The 22982-nt window shown below is 40.5% G+C and overlaps 1 protein-coding gene across 5 annotated transcripts; it reads left to right on the plus strand.

Annotated features, from left to right (window-relative positions):
* The first annotated feature begins 340 nt into the window (after positions 1-340).
* Positions 341-22549, plus strand: PRPF40A (pre-mRNA processing factor 40A). Of its 5 annotated transcripts, none has more exons than XM_088529135.1 (26): positions 341-721; positions 1754-1891; positions 4168-4248; positions 6290-6320; positions 6857-6879; positions 8604-8705; positions 8807-8917; positions 9372-9492; positions 10230-10254; positions 10819-11109; positions 11702-11810; positions 12426-12490; positions 13078-13242; positions 13876-13984; positions 15490-15640; positions 16380-16513; positions 17341-17455; positions 17594-17697; positions 17850-17966; positions 18472-18609; positions 19192-19287; positions 19825-19911; positions 20003-20099; positions 20204-20265; positions 21299-21427; positions 22398-22549. In XM_088529135.1, the coding sequence occupies exons 1-26, from the start codon at positions 356-358 to the stop codon at positions 22488-22490; spliced, it is 3060 nt and encodes a 1019-aa protein (XP_088385261.1). In that variant the 5' UTR covers positions 341-355; the 3' UTR covers positions 22491-22549. The 5 variants fall into 5 exon arrangements, with proteins under 5 accessions (XP_088385261.1, XP_088385263.1, XP_088385264.1 ...); XM_088529137.1 differs by having other exon boundaries at positions 17606-17697; XM_088529138.1 differs by having other exon boundaries at positions 8628-8705; positions 17606-17697.
* Positions 22550-22982: the final 433 nt, after the last annotated feature.

The raw sequence follows: 22982 nt of genomic DNA on the forward strand, positions 1-22982 counted from the left end.
TACCATCCGCCGCGGCGCGCGGGGGTGGGCAGCAGCCGGCGCCTTCCCGCCTGGCCAAGGAGGAGGCGAGCAGAGCGGCGTCTCCCCTCCGCCTTCGCCGAGGTGGTGCCGGCCGCCCCGCCCCCGCGCCACGTGAGGCGCTCCCGGCGTGCCCCGCGCCGCAGCGCCGTCCCCCCCGCGCCCGCTCCGGCCCGCGCCGCTTCCGCGGCCCCCCCCGCCTTCCGCCCCGTCCCCGCGGCCGCGCGGAGGCTCCGCCGCGCCCGCCCGCTCCGTCCGCCGCCGCCCCGGCTCCCCCGCGGGCGCGGGGCCTTCTGCTAGCCGCGCCGCCGCCGGGAGGGGCCGCGCGGAGGCCGCCATGTCAGGCGGGGACTCGGCGGCGGCGGCGGCCGCGGCCTCCCCGCAGCCGCTGCCCTTCTCGCTGCCGAAGCCGCCGCCGCTCATGCAGCTGACGCCGGGGGACGCCGTGCGGCCCGTGGCCGCCGCCGCCGCGGACCAATCGCCCAAGAGCAGCCGCCTGGCGGGCCGCCCCGATTGGCCGGCCGGGAAGCCCGTCAGCCTCCTGGCGCCGCTGCTCCCGCCCCGCGGCGAGCCCGAGCCGCTCATGCCCTTCGGCCCCGCGGCGCGGCAGCCACTCAGGGGGCGCCTTCTTGGCAGGTGCGGCGGGGGCAGCCTGCTCAGCCCCTCCATGCGGCCCGGCGGCGTCGACCGCGGCTCCCTCATGGTGAGTGACGGGGGGCGGCCCGGGGGGCCCCGCTCGGGCTCCGCGCCGCCCCGGCCGCCCCGTGTTGTCCGTGCGGCCCGGCCGTGTGCGCAGATACGCGTCTGCCTCCGACGCCGCAAAGGCGTCCGTGTCTTCGGGCACCTCCTAAAAACCTTCGTGGAACAATTGCAATCACAAGCGTGGAAAGGAGGTGTTGCCGATGACCTCGCTGAGGTCTTTATGTTTTTGCTAGGGTTGCTTCTCGAAAAATGTTCTGTTTAGCAATGCTGTTCTTGTTAGTAAGCTAACGGAGGTGAAATGCTCGAGTAAGGGGCAGAGATGGATTTTTGTCTTGCAAAATAAAGTGCTTCTGAGCCTTTATCCTAAGGCAAGCTTAAAACTAATATTGCTGAGTAGAATAGAAGGGTGTTAGTGCGTTCCGGTAGTTAAACAGTTTCTGACTATGGAAGGAAGCTCCTCTGTGTTTCTTTGTGTTTACAGAACAGTTTCTTTCCGTATGCCAGCTTTTTTTTTTGTCCTGTTTCTGTGACTGTTCCAAGTATGAGAACAGCCACAAAGTTCAGATTTTTAGGGAAATACAGATAGGGATCATAGTCAAGGGAGGGGCTGCCTCAGGCTTAGACATAAGAAGCAGAAGACGTGTTGGTCCTCTGAGTGACTGCCCTGACTTGCCCGGGGGCATTAATCTGACCGAGTGTGCAGAAGTAGTTGTCCACACGTATTCAGTATCTGTTCTGTATATGTTTCATTCCTATAGCATGAAAGATGGATTTTTGTTTTCATTTGGTGGTTGGTTGTGAAGTTTTAAGTGTGCTTGTTAATACTGATTACCTCCTGCTGTGCACATCCTAGAAGAGTGCCCTGCTGGAATATGGTTAGCCCTAAAATTGATGCATTTTGTTAGAATTTTGTGCTTGTCTGTCTTAAGCTAAAATTGGCTATATTGTTTCCAGCATAGTGCTAATCTTTAGGCTTTTGTGCTTTAGGGGGTTCTGCCTTTGTGCTAATTCTTTGTTTGTTCGTGGCTTTTAGATGGGGCACCCGGGCATGCCGCACTACCCGCCCATGGGCATGCACCCTATGGGTCAAAGACCGCCTAATATGCCACCCGTCCCACATGGGATGATGCCTCAGATGATGCCTCCCATGGGAGGACCCCCAATGGGGCAGGTAAGGCACTCTTACTCATTGATTTTTCTTTTTTTCCCCTCCTCTAATGAGGTCAGATAATTTCTGAGATAGGTCTCATGTAGTAGCTTGCAAACAGCAGTGGGAATAAATCAGGATGACTTATGCAATCACTCCTATCCATGTGAAAAGTCTTCTCATTTTAACAGGTAATGAAAGTGTTTTCACAGTTTTGGAACTTCAAATAATCATAGATGTGAATCCATAGTTTGTCTTTTAATAAACCTTTTTGATAGTTTTCCGTAGATTTTGAAGAAATAAGGTCCCACTAAAAACATAAAGTATATTGTTATAGGAACGGTAGAGAACTTTTTGTCTCTTTAGTTCTTGGCCAGCTCTTAGGTCCAAACATGGACAGCAGTTGTAGGGAGTTGCAGGGAAGAAATAAAATTATTATTATTATTATTATTATTTAGTGTATTATCCCAGAACTCTGAACAGTTCTGTATCGTACGCTGATGGTGCTAGTGTGTTATATGTAGCTTTAAAAGCAAATATTCAGATTAGCGCATTTGAAAGTGAGTTGACAGATAGAGTGGCCAGACTCATGGAAGGTCTTTTTCCATGTAGTTTCGCATGAAGCTTTGTGCTTCTGAAAGAAGCAAATTCTCTTCCTTGCTAGAACAGATCCTCCAATGCTGCTGCTCAGGTAGAGATGGAGTGACACTCCACGCAGGCAGAGATCAGAGCAGACTAGTCGGAGGACGGCATGAAGAGGCAGCCCTGGAGGAGCCCACGAGTGCTGCTGGCAACGCGTTTGCTTCCTTTGCAGCACCCTGGAGAGAGCACGTGTAGCTACAGCCAGTGGGTACAGGCTTGGCAGGCTCCTGCAGGGCTCGGCACCCTGGTCAACCTGCTGCTCTTGGAATAATGCAATTTTAAAAGATAAGGAGGACTCAGCCATTAGCATGATAGCTAGTCATATGAACTTTTGTGTATGAAAAATGTCTAACAATTCTGGTTTATTCCTCTGCTTAGCCTTTTTTTCAGTCTCTGTTTTGTTGATCTTATTCTCATGTAATTAATATTTTAGTATTTTAGTAAACGGTATAAGCAGAGAACTTCCTCATTTTGGTAGATACAGAATGAAAAGCTGGATATGTGGCATGGCAAGAGCAGATTAGGCTCAGTGACCCATGGCTGTGAGGAGGGGACAGCAGGCTGATATACAGTGGCCTCCTGTAGTTTTAGGGGTTTTTTTTGTTTTTCAGTAGCTTTAGTGCAAGCGGGTCGGCTGATGTTGCCTTGCTTCCTTGAATGCTAAGGTTTTTCTTGCATCAGGTACCGGAGATTTATTTGTGACGCTTACCCTGGATGGGATGTTTCAGTAGCTTGTTTACCCCCTTGCTGAAGTGAACCCCCACAGACAAGTAACTGCTGTAGGGCGTGATCTTAAGCAAAAGTAAGGTCCTGCTGTCAACATAATTCAGAGGAGAGTCTCAGGAAAAGAAGCCAGAGCCCCCTTAGTTGCAAGTAGCATTAGGGCAAGAGTGCCACCTTCTCCTGCTTCCATGGGATGCAAAGGAATAGGAGGGGCTGCTTTCCAGGCTCCTTCCTTGGTCATCCTCCCAAGAAAGCCAAGAAATCGTGCTTTTTTTTTTTTTAATGGTTCACCATTTCTTAAAAGCCAAGATCCATACATTGTAAAGAACAGTTCAGAAGCAATTTAGAGCTTTGATATTTAAATATGGCAGCTCTCTTCATCTTGAAAATGTTTGCCAAAATTTATTCTTTTAGTATCACTGTAAAATCTTTCTTCTCTTTAAAGAGGTAAGAGGAGTGGGAGACTCTTAAGAAATTGAGTACTGTCAAAAGTTAACAAACAGAATTAATCATAGACTCCAAGTTCACCTTTTTGTTGTTTCCTTGTTTCCTTTAATAGCTTCCTGAAATTTTACAGAAATATCTGTCACAGCACTATTTTTCTCTTGTAATTTTGGATGTCGATAAGAGTATTTGAATAGATCACTCTTTTGTTAATGTTCTTGTAACTTAAATGGTTGTCTTTACTCATAATTACTGTTCTGGATTATATTATATACTTGTTTTTCCGAATGTTCATTCTGTAAGAGTGTAATGAAAGGAAGCAGAGTAACTTCTTTAACTGTGTTGCCAAGTGCTTATAGGTTTGTTTGGGTTAGAAACCGGTACTGTGTGATTAATTTAATATGCATATGTATATACACACACACATATATATATATATATTTGATATTAGGAGTATCATAAAGTGTATTTGAAATACTATTTACTTAAAGATGCCTGGGATGATGCAGTCAGTAATGCCTGGAATGATGATGTCTCACATGTCCCAAGCTGCTATGCAGCCTACGGTTCCGGTGAGTTTACTTCTCTGTTTTAGTTTTATTTATTTTTCATTTCAGTTGCTTTCATTACTTCATGCAGGTATACAAAGGTATACCTTTTTTTTTTTGAATTATGTATAAGCAGACATACTGTATGAATCCATCCACCCGCCAGTCCTCACCCTGCGTTGTTAAGCCCGTTGGCCATGGTAGTGAGGGAGATTCCAAGCATACTGAGCTTTCCAAGATGAATGAGAGGAATGCCTTAAGGAAAAGGGTATACTGTCACTGTGACATGTGCTAAATAATGGAGAACTCATGTTAAAGAGAGGATATTCATTATCTTAGGAGTGGGGAATCATCTTTAATGTTTGGGCAGATACCAGAGAATCTGTCTGATAGTTAAAAGTTTGGTTTTTGCTGCTGTTCTCTGTTGTCTAATGGGACACAAGTGTATGTTACAACCTTAGTGCAATTTAAATAAAGGCAAATTCAAGTGATTTACCCTCTCTGCCCTTCTGAAATTAGCATGAATTTCTGGCAGGTGGTGCTCATGGGAAATTTTGAAAGAATTTCAGTCTCTGGGAGAAAAATCTTCAAAATGCTGTGTCCAAATGTGATTAGGGGCAGAGCAATAGTGTTAACTAACTTTGAGTATCTACTGTGTATTTTCAGTATTTCAGAGAGAAGGCACATCCTTCTGCTTCCAGATCTGTCTTAGGAATAAATTTTGATTGAATCAGATATGTGGATATGTGGTAATTAGGAGGCAAAATACCACAGCAAAGAATTTAACCTTTTCCTTTCACTCTTGAGCCCTTGGCAGGGATCTCTGGAGATCTTGTGTGTGTGCGTGGTGTCAGAAGGTACCTGTCGTGGCAGAATTCCCTTACCTCCCTGCTATGGGAGGTGTACCACAGCCTAGAAAGACTTTGTGAAATGAAAGGAAGTTTTTGCTTTTCCTAGTGTAAAACAATCTGTAGGTGAATAAAAACAAATTTCATCAGGTTTCTAGCTATCAGATCGTTTTCATGGATAGCTGATGAGCAATACACTCTCCTTTCCAGGTGTAAAACATAATGTCGAGCTCATTGAGGCCAGTTGGATTATTTATATTGATGTCAGTGCTTTTTGGTCCTGACTGTGTTTCGTGGCAGTATGTTGATCGTTCAGAGGGCTTTTGTAAGAGTCATCTTCTGTTCAGAGCTGTGTAACAGTGCTTACTTCCAGAAACTGAGTAGAACTAATGTGTCTATTTTTATTTTCATCATTTTGAGGAATTACAAGAAGAGAAATCAAAGGATTACTTGAGCATAGACACACATGCACAGAGTAGTTGGATTTTTTAATACACAGAATAAGATTTAGACTCTTTAAATTGTGGAATTATTTATTCTGCTTGATACTTTTTTTGATTTGAGGTAATACAGTTTCTTTTCACCACATTTTTAGTTTGTTTTTACATGAGGATTTTTGTTAATAAAGTTCAGAAGAGAATTGAGAGATAAACCCTAATGGATGATAAACCTGTAAGCTGTATTTTTGTCTGAAGAAAAAATGAATTTTGGAAAACTTTATTTGAGTTATGATGGTCTTTTTCTTAGTTTGAGGTTCTGTCAGCAGTGTCCCTAAGACCTTTGGTTGCTCTCAAGCAGCTGTAGGAATGCAGCCAATCCAACACATCTGTGCATTCAAAGGTGTTTGCTTTTGGCAATGCAATTACAGTGGAATTATACTAAGCTACTGTGGCAGGAATCGAGAATCTCCTTCCCCCCCTCGCCCCACTCCCTCAGAACTGCTCATTTTGGACATAAAGATGTACTGGAATGACATCAAGAGCCTCTTTGGTGTAGACTATTGCATGTGTTGCCTTTCTGAAAATTAATTCGATCTCCCTAATCATTTCTTGAAGAAGCAGTAATAATTAAGTGGGTAATGGGTGGCTAAGAATACATATTTAAGATCACCGGGAATTTTGCTGCGGAAAGAACTTGTTGGATATGTGCTTTTTTTTTATTAATACCTTAAGGCTTCAGTGCAATTGTAATTAAGCATTTGTTGATTGCTTCTACAGCCAGGAGTGACCAGTATGGATGCACAAGTAGGTGAGTATAAAACTGTTGTAATTTTAATGTGCTTAACCTAATTTTGGTGAAATACTTAAACATACTTTTAAAACTATATTTTTGTGTGCAAGCTTATTTTGAATATTCATGGCAGCATGGGAAGCAGACTTTTTTAACGTTTTTGGATTTTGGTGGATATTTACAACTAATTAAAAGATTTGTAGGCTGTACGTGTGGTTTGTAGGTGTGGATCTGTACTCCAGTTACCTTCTGTCATCTTCTCAGAATGTAAAGATTCCAACAGTTTTTATTTAGGGACACATTCCAGCTTGTGCTTATATCTTATTATAAGTTAATCAAAAGCTTGCTTGCCTGAGTAATGGCTGTATACGTAGAAACAAATTGTGCTGGAGAGTGGAGGCCAGGCTTGCTTATTTTGTTCTTACCTGAACCAGAAAGAGATGTTTTGGATACTTTGTTCCAAAGAACATTTTTATCTCAGGCACTGTATACTTTGAGTTTTTTTTTTTTTTTTAAGTTAAAACTCAATCTTATTTATTTTATTTTTTTTTAAGGTGTAACACCACCTGGAACTCAAGTAAGTTAAAACCAAAATTCTGGAAGTTTTTAATAGAATTGTGGGGTATACTGGACTTACAGGTTTAAAAAAAAGCTCAACTTCTCCTTTCTTTATGTGTAATTTTTGTATTTATTTAATTCTGGAGATTTTAGACCACCAGTCTGTAATTAGTTAAAATTAATATCTGAATACTTTTGTTCTGCTTTGGATATATACGGTTTTCAGGATCTGTTGTTTGTGGCAAAGCAGTATTTTGTCGTTGAATGGAATTTAGCTTGAACTAAAGTACTTCTGCTTTCTGGTGTGTTTCTGTTAATGTTTGAAATTGGAGACTGCTGTCTGTCTTGTGTCTTTTTTTTTAATAGCAAGAAACTGAAAGCCTAGATGCCTATGTTACTTCAGGTTTGAATCTTTGCAAGTGTCAGGCTAGATAGTTATTCAAGGTACAGTTGGTTTTCTTTGCACTGACAAAGAGTAAAGACTGTGGTGTTTTTTGATGTTGGTTTTTGTTTGTTTTCCTGCAGCTTCACAGTGATTCTAACATTTACTTACACTTGGTAACTCTGTGCTGCATATTTCAATAACTATTTTTGCCGCGCCAGTTCTGATGTGTGTAGCAGAACTCAGGCAGTGGGTAAATCTTCTTTGCTGTTCCCTGGCACAGCCGTGTTTAGCAGGAGAAGCCAGGCTTGGCTGCTGGCACCACTCAGTCCCCTGTGCTTTATTGGGCCCTTCATTAGGAATGCCAGTTTACTGAGACTTTTGTAACCAAATATTGCAACAATAAAAAGACAATAGCCCGAATAGTTGCTAGCACTTGTTTTGAGAACATCACTGATTCTTGGGGAGTTTTAAGTACTAACCTGAGAAGAAGAGTTGCTACTTAGCACTCTCTCAATACATTTTGCTGCTAATTGGTAATTCAGCTCATTCTTTTTATTTCTCTCTGTCTTGACACTATTTGAAATATTTTGTTTATGTTTTGGGAACATAATATAGTTCAGTAGCTTAAGTAGGAACTAATTCTGAATTCATTGGGTAAAGGGGAACAAACATTGGATTGGGTGGAAAAGATTTAACATTTATTGCAAGCAGTGTGTGGTGATCTGTAGGCAGGATTGCTTTGTTAGGTGATTTAAGCTATATGTCACTCTTCCATCAATGAGAGAAGCAGCTGGTGGAAATAGCCCTGGCACCGTAGCACAAGGCACTAGTGAAATTTTTGGATCACAAACCAGTGTGACTCTCTAGGTAGGTAAACAGGTGTCATTTGGAAGTAAATCTGAAAATTTACCTTACTTGACACAGTCAGTGACCACGAACAACTTTCACCATCAGACTTGCACTTAAAATTATGCAAGTATTCAGTTATCTGTTTAAACATTTCCCCTTATTTTCTAAGACCGACAAGAAAGTAATTTGCTTAAACAGCTAATGATGGGAATGTCCCAGTCATGCTATTTTGAGGATACCACATTGAAGGTTTTGGTTGTCACTTCCAAATTTGGAAACCTTGTACCTAGCTTGTTTAAATGAATTCTTTGATATCAGTTGCCCTTTTATTGCCATTAAACTTGTGTTCTGTGTAATGGAACAAGGGGGTTGGAACTTGCAGATTCAGATTTGAAGAGTTAAATTTGTTTAGATTTTATTTTGCTGCCTTCAGTACTCTTTTATTATTATCATTATACTTGAATACACATGCAAATAGAAGACAAATTGTAACTGGAATGTCTTTTCAGACCTCTGTTTTGTTTCACCCTCAGACAACGCATCCTGTAGTTTGTGCAGCCCAGCAAACCACCACGACCAACAGTTCTGTTAGTGAGGAACACTCTAAACAGGTTTATCTGCTTTCCTCTTGCACTTAAATTTTATAATGGCTTTTCATAGCATTTGGCTCCCAGTTACTACTCCGCATTAATGGCATATTTTATGTTCTTAGAAATCTACGTGGACAGAGCACAAATCACCTGATGGAAGAACATACTACTACAATACTGAAACAAAACAGTCCACGTGGGAGAAGCCAGATGATCTCAAAACACCTGCTGAGGTAAAGCAAGTTCAGATGGAGATTACTGTGCTCTGTGTGTGTGTGTGTGTGTGTGTGTGTGTGCAGGCAAGAGTTTACTGGTGTAACTTTCCTGCAGCAGGAGAGCTCTGCAGATAGATTTTCTTCCCCTGGGTGCAAGCTCTTATAAATTTTTGCAACATTCCTTATTTTGAGGCACCTATTGAATTCTTTACACTGGTGAAACTTGAAGCTGCAAGGTGGGCAAAAACCCTAAACAGTTTTTATCAAATTTAAACAGATTTTTCCTTATGAAAAAGATGGCATTCTTTACTACCTGGATAAGTGAGGTGTTTGTGTCGCTAGGGGATATCTTCATTGGGAAGCATATCCCTTGTATTCATTGATCCTTAAGTTAGTTCCTGCCTTAGTGCTTGTTTTTGTTTTAAAATACCATTGTATACCTGCTTTTATGTTTTTGTTTACTTTCCATCAGCAATTGTTGTCCAAGTGTCCCTGGAAAGAGTACAAATCTGATTCTGGAAAGCCCTACTATTATAATTCCCAAACAAAGGAATCGCGCTGGGCGAAGCCCAAAGAACTTGAGGATCTTGAAGGTAACATTAAAGAACTCGTGTTGGGAAGGTGGAGGATTTTGTGTGCATGGTTTATTTTGAAAACAGTAATATATCTTACAGTCAGTAGTGTCAGTTGTCTGCTGAAAGCCAAAATCACATACAGGGCTTTGCTTAGGTAATAATTTTGACAAAATATATTTTGTGAAACTGTTTTAGCAGAATATTAGTAAAATTGTAATGTCTTTATATCTTATAAAGCCAGTTCTCCCTTTTGTACAATTGGCATGTGATGATCACAGAATCCCCGAGTGGTTGAGATTGAAAGGGACCTTTAGAAATCATCTAGTCCAACCCCGCTGCTCAAGCAGGGGCACCTAGAGCACGCTGCATAGATGTGCTCGTGTTTTAACCTCTGGCATAGCATTCCTTGGCGTTGTAAGGAGAATTAGGCTTTGATTAAAAAAAATAAAAATAACTGAGGTAAGAAATAGATGCTTAAAAGACACTACAAAAATAAAAGAAGCATCCAGTGACTGTGTTTGAAAGCAGAAATAATTTTAGACTGACAATTCTTTTTTTAATCTTTAGCATTTAGTAATATTTCTGAATTTTGTTCTAGTCAAAATAGATAACAGAACAAATATTAAAATAGTAACAAATATTTAAAGCTATACTTATGTTTAGTCATGTTAATAAATGTTAATGATAACTTTTTTCTTTCTATATAAAGACTTCTTTTGATGCTATATTTTGTGTTTTTTTCCTTTCTTCTTTAGCAATGATAAAAGCTGAAGAAAACAGGTATTTATTTAATATCCTATTTTAGACTGGCTTGTTCCTTGAGCACAGTAATTCTTGTGTCTTAAAACATGCTTTTTGCAGCTCCAAAGAGTGATTCAATATCAAACTTGAATCAATATCAAACTTGTATATACTCCTTCCTTTTAACGAAAATCCTGGACTTATGTTTCTTTAGAAGCACAGTTTCAATAAAGCAGCTCATGTCTAGGAGCTGTCCAAAATTTTGTGCTCTCTTTCTGAGATGCAATCATAGAAATCATTATGGTTGGAAAACACCTTCAAGATCCAACCATAACCCCCTCAGCACCACCCCATTCAACTTAATGGTTAACCTTACATGTTTCCTGAGCACTGCCAGGGACGCTGGCTCCAGCACTCCCCTGGGCAGCCTGTTCCAGTGCTTCTCTGCTCTTTCTGTGTAGAAATTCTTCCTAATATCTAACCTGACCATCCCATGGCACAATCTGAGGCCGTTGCCTCAGAATCTGAGGTACAGAAATGGTGTGTTTGCCGTTAACTTGTCCTGTGCTTGGCCTGACTGTTCCTGTTGTTTCATATCTACAGCATCAAGCCTGAAGACTCCGCTCCAGCAACAGCAGCTGCAGCAGAAGCAACAAATGCAACCGCTGCAGCCACAACTGCTGAAGCTGCTGCAGGTGCTGCTTCCACCGCAGCTACTCCTGCAGCAGCAGCAGCCTCTGATGCAGAAGCTACTGCAGCTTCTTCTGTGGCAGAAGGTGAAAGTGCAGCCACATCTGAGGATCAGGGCCAGCAAGCGACGGCGGCCGCTGGGCAGGAGCAGAGCGGAGAAGCTGCAGCTACAGAGGACTCTTCCAAGCAGGAGGCCTCAGGAGAGTAAGGAAAACTGAAGTGCTTGGCTTTACTGCAGGTTTTGTATTTCTTCTAGCGTCTGGTTTGCCTTCAGTAGTAGCTGACCAGGCCTCTTTGAGATGGTCATTTCTGTGAAATGGGAGTATTACTCTGGTAGAAGGGAAGAATAAATAAGAAAAAGGAGTATCAAACTATAAAAAATGCTACCTCCCACCGCAAAGCTTTTAAACCCTGAAGAAAACTGCTTGTAGCTCAAGCACCACACGACAGCGTATGCTGTTCTGGAGCAGCATCCGCTGACCCGTATGCGTCCTCTTCTGTAGGTGTGTGAGAGCTAAGAGGGTGTTTTTAGGCACTTCCATCCCCGTTACACTTATGTGCATGTTATTTGCACTCCTAAGTTTCAGGGATGTTTATCTGTTGATCATTTATAGGTAACTTGAGCACTGAAAAGTGCCATACTAATCAGTCTTCGTTGCATCTTTTATGGAGTTAATAAAAATACCCCAAGCCTCAAAAATATGTATCTGATTATGATGTTTTATGTCTTTTTAATGCCTATAACTTAGGAAGAAAACCTGCCTAAATAATAAAATCTAGTAATTTTTATTTATAGTGCTGCTTCAAAGAAAGAGGATGAAGATGCCCAACCAGTTAAAAAAACCTATACATGGAATACAAAGGAAGAAGCAAAACAAGCATTTAAAGAACTGTTAAAGGAAAAGGTATTTCAGGAAATGCTTCTTAATGCTTTATAGAATTACAAAATGGCATTTGCCAGAAATTATTAGGCTGCCTCTTTTTAAAAAGAGTGTCTCAATGTTGTAGAAGATGACTTGTGTACCAGATAAAAACAAGGAAAAGGAGTATTTCAGTGAAAATTATATGTAGTTCAAGCTTTTTTCAGAAACTCTCTTGGGGAGGGGGTGTTGTATTTTCTAGTATTTTTAAAGACAGATTTTTTTCTTTAAAATGCCATAATTTTGAAACTATAAAGTTTTAAGTGTAGTTCTCCATTGGATAAAAATTTTGGTAATTGAAGTGTTGCCCGATACCTGGTCAGTGAATTTGTCATTTTTGTCCTAAGGATGGAAGTCAGTGGGGAGTAAAATGAGATCTGCTTTGTTTTTCCCCGTGTGTAGACAGAATCTTCTTGTGTTCCTTTTGGTAGCAGTTGTAGAGAAAAAATTCTGAAAGATTTAATTGTTAAAATGGCAATAATCCTTGAAATACAATGGTCTGTTTTCCTTGCTGAGTGTTAAAGATCTGCTGTGACTTTTTTAAGAGATTGGTTTTTGGATGTGCCAAGTCTGATTAATAATCATTTAATATCTTCCCAGCGGGTACCATCCAATGCTTCATGGGAGCAAGCTATGAAAATGATCATTAATGATCCTAGATACAGGTACTGCTTGATTCTTTTCTTGTTACGTTTGTACACAGATACCATCTTAAATACTTTGACTTCACTGGCGTGACTTTTGCTTTGATAAATATGTGTATGTTTTCGAATGTGTGCTATAAGCCAAGGCATGGTGTTCATTAGAGTTGAAATTCTTAGGTTTAGTTATATTTTGTGATTTTTAAGATTTCCTGGGAAATAGAAACGCGTTTTTATAGTCGGGTGCTGTAGACTTCTTAGGTTGCTACTTGAATTTGGTGCTGCTGTTCACATTGGCAGGCAAGTGGCTGATACGCCTGGTAATACAGTATTCTGTGAAATGTGTAAACGCAGCCTGAAGCTCTGATTTTTGTGTTATGTTTTATTGTTAAACCTTTATTTTTAAACTCATTTCTTTAGTATTTTTGTTTGTTTTTTTTCTTAAAATGCATTTTCATTAATTCAAGATATATGGAGCGATGTTATTTGTTATGCTTAATTTTGTCTCATAAGTCTGCATTGTTTGTCTGCGTCTTGTATTATTTTGGCTCTTCTTTTCTATATAAAGTCCCCTTTTTTTAAATTGCTCTTTTCCTCCCCCTGTTTTCAAGTGCTTTGGCAAAGTTAAGTGAAAAAAAGCAAGCCTTTAATGCTTACAAAGTTCAAACAGAAAAAGAAGAAAAGGAAGAAGCAAGATCAAAATATAAAGAAGCTAAAGAATCTTTCCAGCGTTTTCTTGAAAATCATGAAAAGATGACCTCCACAACAAGATACAAGTAAGATCAACCTCGAATTAAGTTCTGGTCCTTGCCTAACATGTGAAGTTTATTCTTAATTTTTCCTGTCTTATTCTTGGTGAATGCTAATCGTTGTTTAATGCTCAGCCCTTGAAAACAGCTGAAATATAGGAGCAGAAGTGCTCTCATGTCTATAGAAAGCAACTCAGATACGTGGTGTGCTGATAGATGCTGAAGTTGCTGATGGCTTGAGCTTCAAATAACTAGAATGAAACAAGACATTGTGAGAGGGATTCTGTGTCACATCTGCCAGTAGGAGAAAATACACGGGATAGCTTGTTCTTGGAAGTCTAACATGATACTTGTGTATCCAGTGCAAAGAATCTCTTTGGAGGTGCAGCTAATTACTCTGAGCAGAGATTGAATTTCTGGGCTTGAAAAGTTGTTTAAACCTACTGTGTGCACATAGTAAGAGAGATGGGTGCCATCAGGAGGGGAGGACTCTGTCAGTCTTAAGCCTAGGGTAAATATCAAGATAGAAAATTAGGGAGCTGCTGTACAAAAGCATTGCTGCTTATAATGCAGTTGATCTGTGTTATTGTAAGCCAGTGGGGTGCTTTAAATTAGCATTTGCAATAAATTATTGTATGTTTTCCTCCTTATTTTATGTAGAAAAGCTGAACAAATGTTTGGGGAGATGGAAGTCTGGAATGCCATTTCTGAGCGCGATCGCCTTGAAATTTATGAAGATGTCTTATTTTTCCTGTCTAAGAAAGAGAAGGTAACTTCAAACATGTTTTTCACTTGTTATGTGTTAATTCGTTTATGCTACTCAGGGGGGAAAAAAAGGTCTTGCAAGCAGTGTAGATTGCTTAAAAAAGTTATTGAACACATTTTTCAGGGACAGTCAAAATGAAAGCAGAAGGGAAGGAGTGTCAGTAAGCTACTGAGACCAAAGTGGGAGCAGTGTTGTATTCCTGTGAACCACGTGCTGGTTGCAGTGAACAGGTCAGGTTATCCCTCTCCAAAGGGAGAGAGCTAGGAAAGGTAACAAAGGCAGACAGGGTTGATCAGGTATGAGACATGGTAGGGAGTGCTCTTCTGTTCAGGAAGATGTGATGGGAAAGGGAAAAAGGGAAGTACTAGTGATGAAACTCTTCAAAACTGACTAGTTTCGGAGAGGTGAATTTGGAGACAGTTTTTTATTTCTTACTGTATAAAATGCAAGGGGCATCCAAATAGAGTTAGCAGGTGGAATATGATGAACTTAACTGATGTTATCTTAATAAACGATGGAAGTTCTGTTTCCAAGCAGTCTGTAAATGAAGTTTTGCACTGCATTGCTGCAGAGTAATATTCTGGAAATCAAATTTTCCTGAGCAGCTAACTGTCTGAAACTGGGCAGGCGTGCAAAGGGTAGATCACTTTTTTTGTTCTCAATCTTTGGCTACTTGAGTGTTGGTCTGCTGGTAGATAAACAAGACAAACCTCTGATTTGACCCACTATAGCAATTATAATAGCAGTTTTTTTGAAAGGTCCTGTTGCTTGTTCTTACTGAGGTAAGTTGTGGCAAATTCTCTGATATATTTTTTAATATTGTTTTAATAAGTTATGTGGTAGCTTTTATTCTAAACTGCCCTGAATCACATAGTGAAGCTGTGCCTACAGAGAAGTGGTAGAGTACTGACTTGAATTGATGATTTGGTCCTTATTATATCCAGTCAGTTTTTCCCCACTGATATTTAGCAGCTGCTTTACTATCATGCTAGCACTTACCAGCCTCCCTAGGCAGACAGGAAACAAATAGGTGACTAAAAATCAAGGGTGTAGCAAGACTATTTCAGAAAACCTGACTAGTGTTAAGGTCTGCCCCAAGCAACAAACAAACAAAAAAGGGGCAGCACCCACACAGCACTGCTTAAGGTCTGTGCTTAGCACCTCTTTTAGATTGGTCCACTACAGTGGTCCATAGGGCTTCCTAACAGTGCTGACTTTTTGCTGAATAGTTGAATAGCTCTGCTGGTAGTTTACTAGCAGTATTCCAAAGATGAGCTGTTTTCTATGGACATTTGTCATCTCTTTGGAGTAGCCAGAGATTATAGTATTAAAATGACATATGCAGGGATGGCAGTCATGGTAATATGTAAAAAGACAGTAGATAGGTCCAAAATGTGTCATACTGCTTTATATGTGAACAAAAGGTTAATCTTGTTTCCTTTGAGAACATGCTGAGAGTCATGTATTTTTTGTCTATACAAGTTGAAAACAAATTTATTTTTTCTTAGGAACAAGCTAAGCAGTTACGAAAGAGAAATTGGGAAGCTTTGAAGAACATACTAGATAACATGGCTAATGTCACTTACTGTACCACTTGGTCGGAAGCTCAGCAGTATCTGATGGACAATCCCACCTTTGCAGAAGATGAGGAACTTCAGAGTAAGTTCAAAGTCTCTGAATCTCTTCTGGGAGAGGGAATGGATCTGTTTTAGCAGTGAGGACTCCAGTCTCCTGGATATGACTTGCCCAGTCAGCAGCAGCTGGGATAGCTGCTGAGCAGCCTTTGTAAAGGAACATGCCATTTTTGCCTCCTATAAAACAGATACCAGCTTCAGGAACCAGGTTACTGATTAATCTCATGGTAAAGCAAGGGGTATCTTGTCGTGAGGTCTGGATTATCTCGATAGTAGCTGGTCTCCGAAATATGAGGAAGTATTTGACAAAAATAGCCAGCCTCCTCTTAGGCTGCCTTCTCATCAAGTGAAGCCCTGTTTTGTTTATCATTGTTTTTCTAGAATGAGTGTAATCCTCATCTAAGTTTCTAAATTCTGATGGAATAAAATAAAATAAAAGTAGGAAGACAGGGTTTTTTTCTTGCCTTTAAGAGCAGCTCATGACTTTATCTAAATGTTCAAGTATTTGCTGGAAATGAAGGAGGATGCACAGTTACTCATGCACAATACTTTTCTCATAAAGACTTCTTTGTTCCATGCTGTCAGTGATACTTCATCTGTTCATTTTGTTTTCTGCTGCACAGGTTTCATTCTTCAGTGTTCAATGTATTTTCCCTTATATTAACAGTAACATATGGTAACAGTTGCCTCTTAATATGAAACTTTCTACAGTTTAGTAAGAAGAAATGACTAATTTATAATCTTACTCCTCTCTCTGTAACTAGATATGGATAAGGAAGATGCACTGATCTGTTTTGAGGAACATATCAGGGCGCTAGAAAAAGAGGAGGAAGAAGAAAAGCAGAAAAGTTTGCTTAGAGAAAGAAGAAGACAGCGTAAAAATAGAGAATCTTTTCAGGTTTGTGAATCTTTTTCTGACTTAGACCTGTCATATCTTCAGTTATTCTATATGCTTTATGATGCCTTAAGATAGGTTAATGGGTGTGTATAATGAATCAGTAATTGGGATATGAAGAGTACTAGTCTAGTTAGGACACCAGTTGTTTTATTTAATTATTACATTCTGAGTATGTTTGACAGACAGTTTGACAGTTGCATACATGTGAATAAATAAAACTATGCATGGCAAAGCTAGCTTTGTGGCTGCTGCTTTCTTTTAAATCACCTATTGATCTGTGAAAATATAATCTCAAATTGTCAGGTGCAATATGTGATTGTAAAACTGGTTGGACATAATACATTCTTTAAAAAAGTTCCAAAATCACTTTTCAAAAGAAAAATAAATTTTTCTTTGCTGTGCATTGTTGCATTATATTAGTCTTTTTTGTCTTCATACTGACTAGACTTAGGCCCTTTTGTTATAAATATTACAGAAACATGTCTTTGAGCAGCATTCTCACCAGTTTTGGTGATTTGAGGGGAAAGAATGGAATCATTTTGTATGCAGTGTAGTTAGTAAGTCTGCTGGATAACTGTTAAGAATAGGGGGGGATAGTAAGAGCAGATAGACCTGAGTGGTAAGGAAAGTCAGTCAGAACGTTGTGGAGGAGCTCAGGAAGAAGTGATAATATACGAGCTAATTTTTGAATCGATTTTAAACGAAAGTGAAATTTTAGTAATCGGGAGTGTTTGTGCCCAATTTGTGCACCTGTTAACAAAGAATTTGTGCACCTGTTAACAAAGTGATACATAACCACAACTTTCCATTTCTTTTGTGTTTGATAGATATTTTTAGATGAATTGCATGAACATGGGCAGTTGCATTCAATGTCCTCTTGGATGGAGTTGTACCCAACCATAAGCTCTGACATCAGATTCACAAATATGCTTGGTCAGCCTGGTAAGAATACTTTCTCTTCCAACCCATAAAGAGTAGTATAAAGACTTGGGGCAGAGTAGAGCTGGGTTAGTTGTATATTTTCTAAATCTTTTAAAAAAATGCAGCTCTTTTGCTAGAGCTAGCTTTTGACTTATCTAGTTTTTTCATCAGGATCAACAGCACTTGATCTTTTCAAGTTCTATGTTGAAGACTTGAAAGCACGTTACCATGATGAAAAGAAGATAATAAAAGATATATTAAAGGTAGGGAAGAAAATGCCTCTACTGACGTGTATTTTTTAATACCACTATATTCAATTTGTGAAACCAGTAATTGAGCTCTTGGCTCGTGCTAGAGCTAATGCCAATTAACCAATTAAGTCAGGAACTCTCACAAGGAGTCATTTTTCTTCCAGGATAAAGGATTTGTGGTTGAAGTGAATACTTCTTTTGAAGACTTTGTTACAGTCATCAGCTCAACTAAAAGAGCTACTACTTTAGATGCAGGAAATATCAAACTGGCTTTCAATAGTGTAAGTATTAATATATAGAAATAATTTAAAAATTCTGATACGTAATACCTTATAAAACAAGAAGCTGCAATTATTTCACTGCATCTTTTTTTTATGACAACTTTGATGGTGTTTGAGAGGTGTAGTGCCTTCAGGGTGCTTGTCTTGATATCGGTTCCTGAATGGTAGAGGTAGATTTTTATTCAAAATATAAATACTCTTGATATCTCGAAATGAAATCTTGTGGTAGCAATTGATAGTGTCTTTGTACTCATGTGACATTTTTCTTAGGAGGGATTTTTTTCTTTATTTCTTCCATTTGTATGAAATACTAGTTGACTTTAAAATTCTCTTAGAGAAACAGCTGTTGCATGCTTTAAAAATGTGTCGCTACTTTGCCCTTATGCCATGTAGTTCAGCTTTAGAGCTTTCATCAGTGGGCTTTGCAAAAAAATGCATGAAACTGAGCTATTAGTGTTTTCTTTTGATGTCTTTCAAATACTCTCACACCTTTTATTTGATGTAGCTGCTGGAAAAGGCAGAAGCCCGTGAGAGGGAGAGAGAGAAAGAAGAAGCTCGCAAGATGAAGCGGAAAGAGTCCGCGTTCAAGAGTATGTTGAAACAAGCAACACCTCCCATTGAACTGGATGCCGTCTGGGAAGATGTACGTGTTGTCACTTAGTTGGCATGTTTTTATTATATACAAAAGGCCATTGCATGCTTGTGTTCTTATAATTAAAACATAATAAGTAAAAGGGAGAATTTAGTATTTTGCCATTTATATAAATTTAGACCCATCAGAATGGTGCTATTTTCTGTCAGCAGACATTTCATGTAATAACTTTATTGATAATTCTGATACTTAAATTTGAATGTACCTAAAAAAAAAAAAAAAAAAACACTTGAAAAAAATCAAAAATTAACATTAAACTGAGAGCATTCTACTTGGTTAAAAACTTCAAACTTTGTTCTTAATATTTAAAAATCCTCCCCCTCAAAGTCTATTGTGTCTAAAATTACATGTTTTGCTAGACTTGCATAGCTTAAATGGATTATGCAGAGAAAAACATCTGTTTTGGTTGGGTCATTGTTAAATATGAAATTGGCAGTTAAAAAAAAGAAGTTTAACTTGTAATTTTACAGTTTCCTTCAGTAGGTGAAGTCATGCTTATGTTTGTAGGGTGTTTTGTTTTAATTTTTGAATGGCTGTGTTCACATTAATATTTCATTTTTGCTCTCATTACAGATCAGGGATAGATTTGTGAAGGAACCAGCATTTGAAGACATCACTCTAGAATCTGAAAGAAAAAGAATATTTAAAGACTTCATGCATGTGTTAGAGGTAGTTTTTTTTTTTTTTAAATATTCTAATATCAGGAAAAAAAAATAAAGAAGTATTGGCTGATTGGCTCATAAGCCATGCAAAATTGAGAGGATTTAACAGAATTCTACTGAACTGCATTATTTAAAAGTAGGGATATTAAATCCTTTCTTCCTAGTTAATGTGAGTTTTGATTTTAACATGTGTACTCCTTGGTGTTTTTTGTTTATTTTTCTGGAGTTTTTAAGAGATTTTAATCTGTCATAATTTCAGATTTGTCAGAGCAAGATAATGCATCTTGCTTCTGGCCAGCTTTGAGCAAGCACTTTAAATTACAAGCATTGAAGCAGTGTCCCAAGTGTACATAGTAGGATCTGTGTGCTGTGTGTTCCCTTGCTCCCAAATGCTTGTTACTAAAACTTTAACATCACTCTACTGATGGCTTTTATATTTTTAAACTGCTAGCAATAGGTGCTTTTTGGATGATGAAAAACATCATTAGTTTCCTGCTGTGTCCTATAGTCCAATTATAACACTTGGAATCTCTTCATCTTCTAGCATGAATGTCAGCATCATCATTCAAAGAATAAGAAACATTCTAAAAAGTCTAAAAAACACCACAGGAAGCGATCTCGCTCTCGCTCAGTAAGTCATTTTATCAGGTGTTAAGGTCTATTTCTGTATAACTTATTTGTAACGCTGTCTTCCTGCTAAATACATTGCTTTGTGTCTCAAGGGCACAGAGTCTGAGGATGACGATAGCCATTCGAAGAAGAAAAGGCAGCGCTCAGAATCCAGATCAGTTTCTGAACGTTCTTCCAGCGCAGAATCTGGTATGCAGTTTTTTCTTTTGCTTTTAAATGACTGTTACTGTTTTGTTGCTTGGTCTTAATATTTTTTTTTTTTTTTACCAATGTATTTTTCCCTGTTTTTGCAGAGAGAAGTTACAAGAAGTCAAAAAAACACAAGAAGAAGAGCAAGAAAAGAAGACATAAGTCAGTAAGTAGCTCTTTTTGACTTGGCCAGTGAACTCAACACCTCATGCTTCTGGTGCTCCTTTGTAGGTGTTTCTAGCCATCCAGCTGCCTTTATAGTAGGGACTATGTGAGACCAGACTTGGAGAGGTACTAGTAGCCTGGCACCTTCAGTTCTATATAAAATGAAATCATTCAAGACTTAAATTTGGGGCTTTTAACTGCGACCATTCATGCAAACTTGACTATGGTACTGGTAGCCTGGCATGTTCTGTTTATTGCCATTGCAGTCCTTGGAGTTCACCGTTGTTACGGAGTGCTGGAAGGGATCACAGCTGTCTTCCTTTTGTCTCATGCTGAGCATCACTCCCTTTAAGCCTGCGTGGGTATCAGGGTTTTGCCTTAGAAGCCTTGATAGTAAGGTGAATGGAGCATCAAAAGAACCCAAAGAGGTGAAAGCAAGCTTTCACTCCGCATGTTAGCTGAGGCCAAGGAATATTTTTGGTCGTGGGTAAGGAAGTTGAATCTCCCAAATTCTCATGTAGCTGCAAAACTCGGGAAAGGTGCTAATTGTTAGGCATTTGAGTAAGTAATTGCTAGCAAATGTTGTAACAAGAGCAGGGCTAGGTAAAGTAGCCACACTGAGATAAAACCTGGAATAAGAACCCAGTCATGGCACCTGATCTCTTTAGTGTGCAGTGAATATGCCAGTAAGAGGTGGCCTTAAATAAAGGGCATTTGTATACACTGAGATTTACCATGTGCTATCCAGCATGCCCCATCTTCACATGCAATGAGAGGGAAAAAGCTGCCTGTTTAACAAACCCTCTGCTTCTGTTTTAAAATCACTTTAGTAATGATTTTACTTTATTTATATCTGCTATGGTTAATAGCATGTGTTTAATTAGTAACTGCTTTGAGCAGTTACTTTCCAATACAGCCTATATTAAAAGTGTTTTTCCCCCTGCTGAGTTGTGGGTATTGGATATATAAATTATTCAGTATGTTAATAAAGTGGGAATGCAGAAGCTTTAATATTTTTCCCTTTATTTATACAGGATTCACCAGAATCAGATATTGAACGAGAAAAAGACAAAAAAGATAGAGAGAGTGAAAAGGATAGAGCTAGACAAAGATCTGAATCAAAACATAAATCTCCTACTAAAAAAAGACCTGGAAAAGATTCAGTAAGCTTTCTTGTTTCCATTTTGTATGTATATATCAGTGGGATGCTGTAATATAGTACAGTTTCTTTATAGATTCAAGAAGGGCTTACTAATGTAAAGAGTAAGGCTTTATGTTCCATTCCATTTTATATAAAGTGGAACAGATGTTCCAGGAAAAAAACTTTAAATCATACAGATTCTGTGCCCTCATTTAATGTATTTTTGATGTGTTAAATCACAGTTTGGGTAAATGCCATTTCTTGCTGGCTGCTGTGGAAGGGTGAAGGGGCACGTGGTTCTCTAGGGAGCCCTGGAGGGCGAGGGGCTCCCGAGCGTGGAGCAGCCGGCGCTGAACCCGTGCGCCCGGCACCCGTGCTGTGAAACCAGCAGATTTGTCCTTGCTTCAGAGGCTGCAGTGCTGCTCTGGCCCTAACACTGGGAGGAAGGTTTAGGAACAAATTCCCCTGTTCTTGGGCTCTTGGGGCTGGTGGGAACGTGCTCGGGGCTGTAGGCTCGGCACTTCATCGTTGCTCGGTGCGCAGCTCGCTTGCAGAGGAGCTTGAGCAGCATTTTCCAAGAAGTACGGAAGCATTTGAATGGGAATTGCGTTATTTGGTGCTCAGTACCTTTAGGCATCTCTTTGGGGCAGGGGGGTTGTCTGCATCGCTCGGTTCGGTGCCGTGTGCGGGTGACGCGTCCCTCCGGGTGACATCCATCCCCGTGCGCTCCCCCCGCGCCGCGCACACGTCTGTTCCTCGCACTGTCCCATGAAACACTCGGCTGCAGCCTGCAGGCACCTTAGCCAGACCGGGGGCCGTGCCCGCGCGTGGGGCGCGCGCTCCGTGTGACCGAGCAGCCCCAGCCCGGCCTCCGCGCGCGGCCGCCCCCGTCCCCGCTCTGCAGCTTCCCTGGAGGCCGCGCGGGGACGTGGGGTGGGACACGGGCCTGGAAAACAAACCCTCCTCACCAGGAACCCTCCTTCTCCCTGCAGGGCAACTGGGATACTTCTGGCAGCGAGCTGAGCGAGGGGGAGCTGGAGAAGCAGCGGAGGACGCTTTTGGAGCAACTGGATGAAGATCAATGAGAACGTTATTTATACCAAATATGTTTACATTGTGGCATAATAAAAGAAACCAATGTCGCTTTGGGGACGTGGGTTTCCATATCCCAAGTTCCACTGTTGAAATAACAGCGGGTTTTAATTTTACCACGTGCATATGTTCAAGTACTATTGTTACGGGCCTGGAATCAAATCTAGAAAAGCAACTGAACTCAGAATTTCAAGCTGCCTGTCCCGCCGTGCAGCCCGGGGAGGGAGCCGCAGCGGGGAGGCCGCTGGGCCGGGTCCTGGGCGCAGGCCCAGGACGGCGTCGGCACCTTCCTCGCTCCGTGTCCTGTGCACGGTCCTTCTGAGCGAGGCGGTTGTGCTGTCTACCCAGGCAGCGGCAGGCAGTGTCCTTTAGAAAGAGTTTCCTCATAGCGTTCCTTGTGGTTTAATTTGCTTTATGGATTTGCTTATCCTTAGGAAAGAGAAAGGCGGGGGGAGAACTGAATCCCTTTAAATGTTAAAAACGGG

Source organism: Tinamus guttatus, unplaced genomic scaffold (genome assembly GCF_059628265.1).
Source record: "Tinamus guttatus ecotype Peru unplaced genomic scaffold, ASM5962826v1 Tinamus_guttatus_pri_ptg000325l, whole genome shotgun sequence".
NCBI lineage: Eukaryota > Metazoa > Chordata > Aves > Tinamiformes > Tinamidae > Tinamus > Tinamus guttatus.

Bases quoted from the DNA above. Each gene is read 5' to 3' on its own strand.
- PRPF40A (XM_088529135.1), top strand. From the start codon at position 356: ATGTCAGGCGGGGACTCGGCGGCGGCGGCGGCCGCGGCCTCCCCGCAG. The intron at 6,321-6,856 runs GTGAGTATAAAA...TTTTTTTTTAAG, and splicing joins CAGTATGGATGCACAAGTAG to GTGTAACACCACCTGGAACT. The intron at 17,698-17,849 runs GTAGGGAAGAAA...TTTTTCTTCCAG, and splicing joins TAATAAAAGATATATTAAAG to GATAAAGGATTTGTGGTTGA.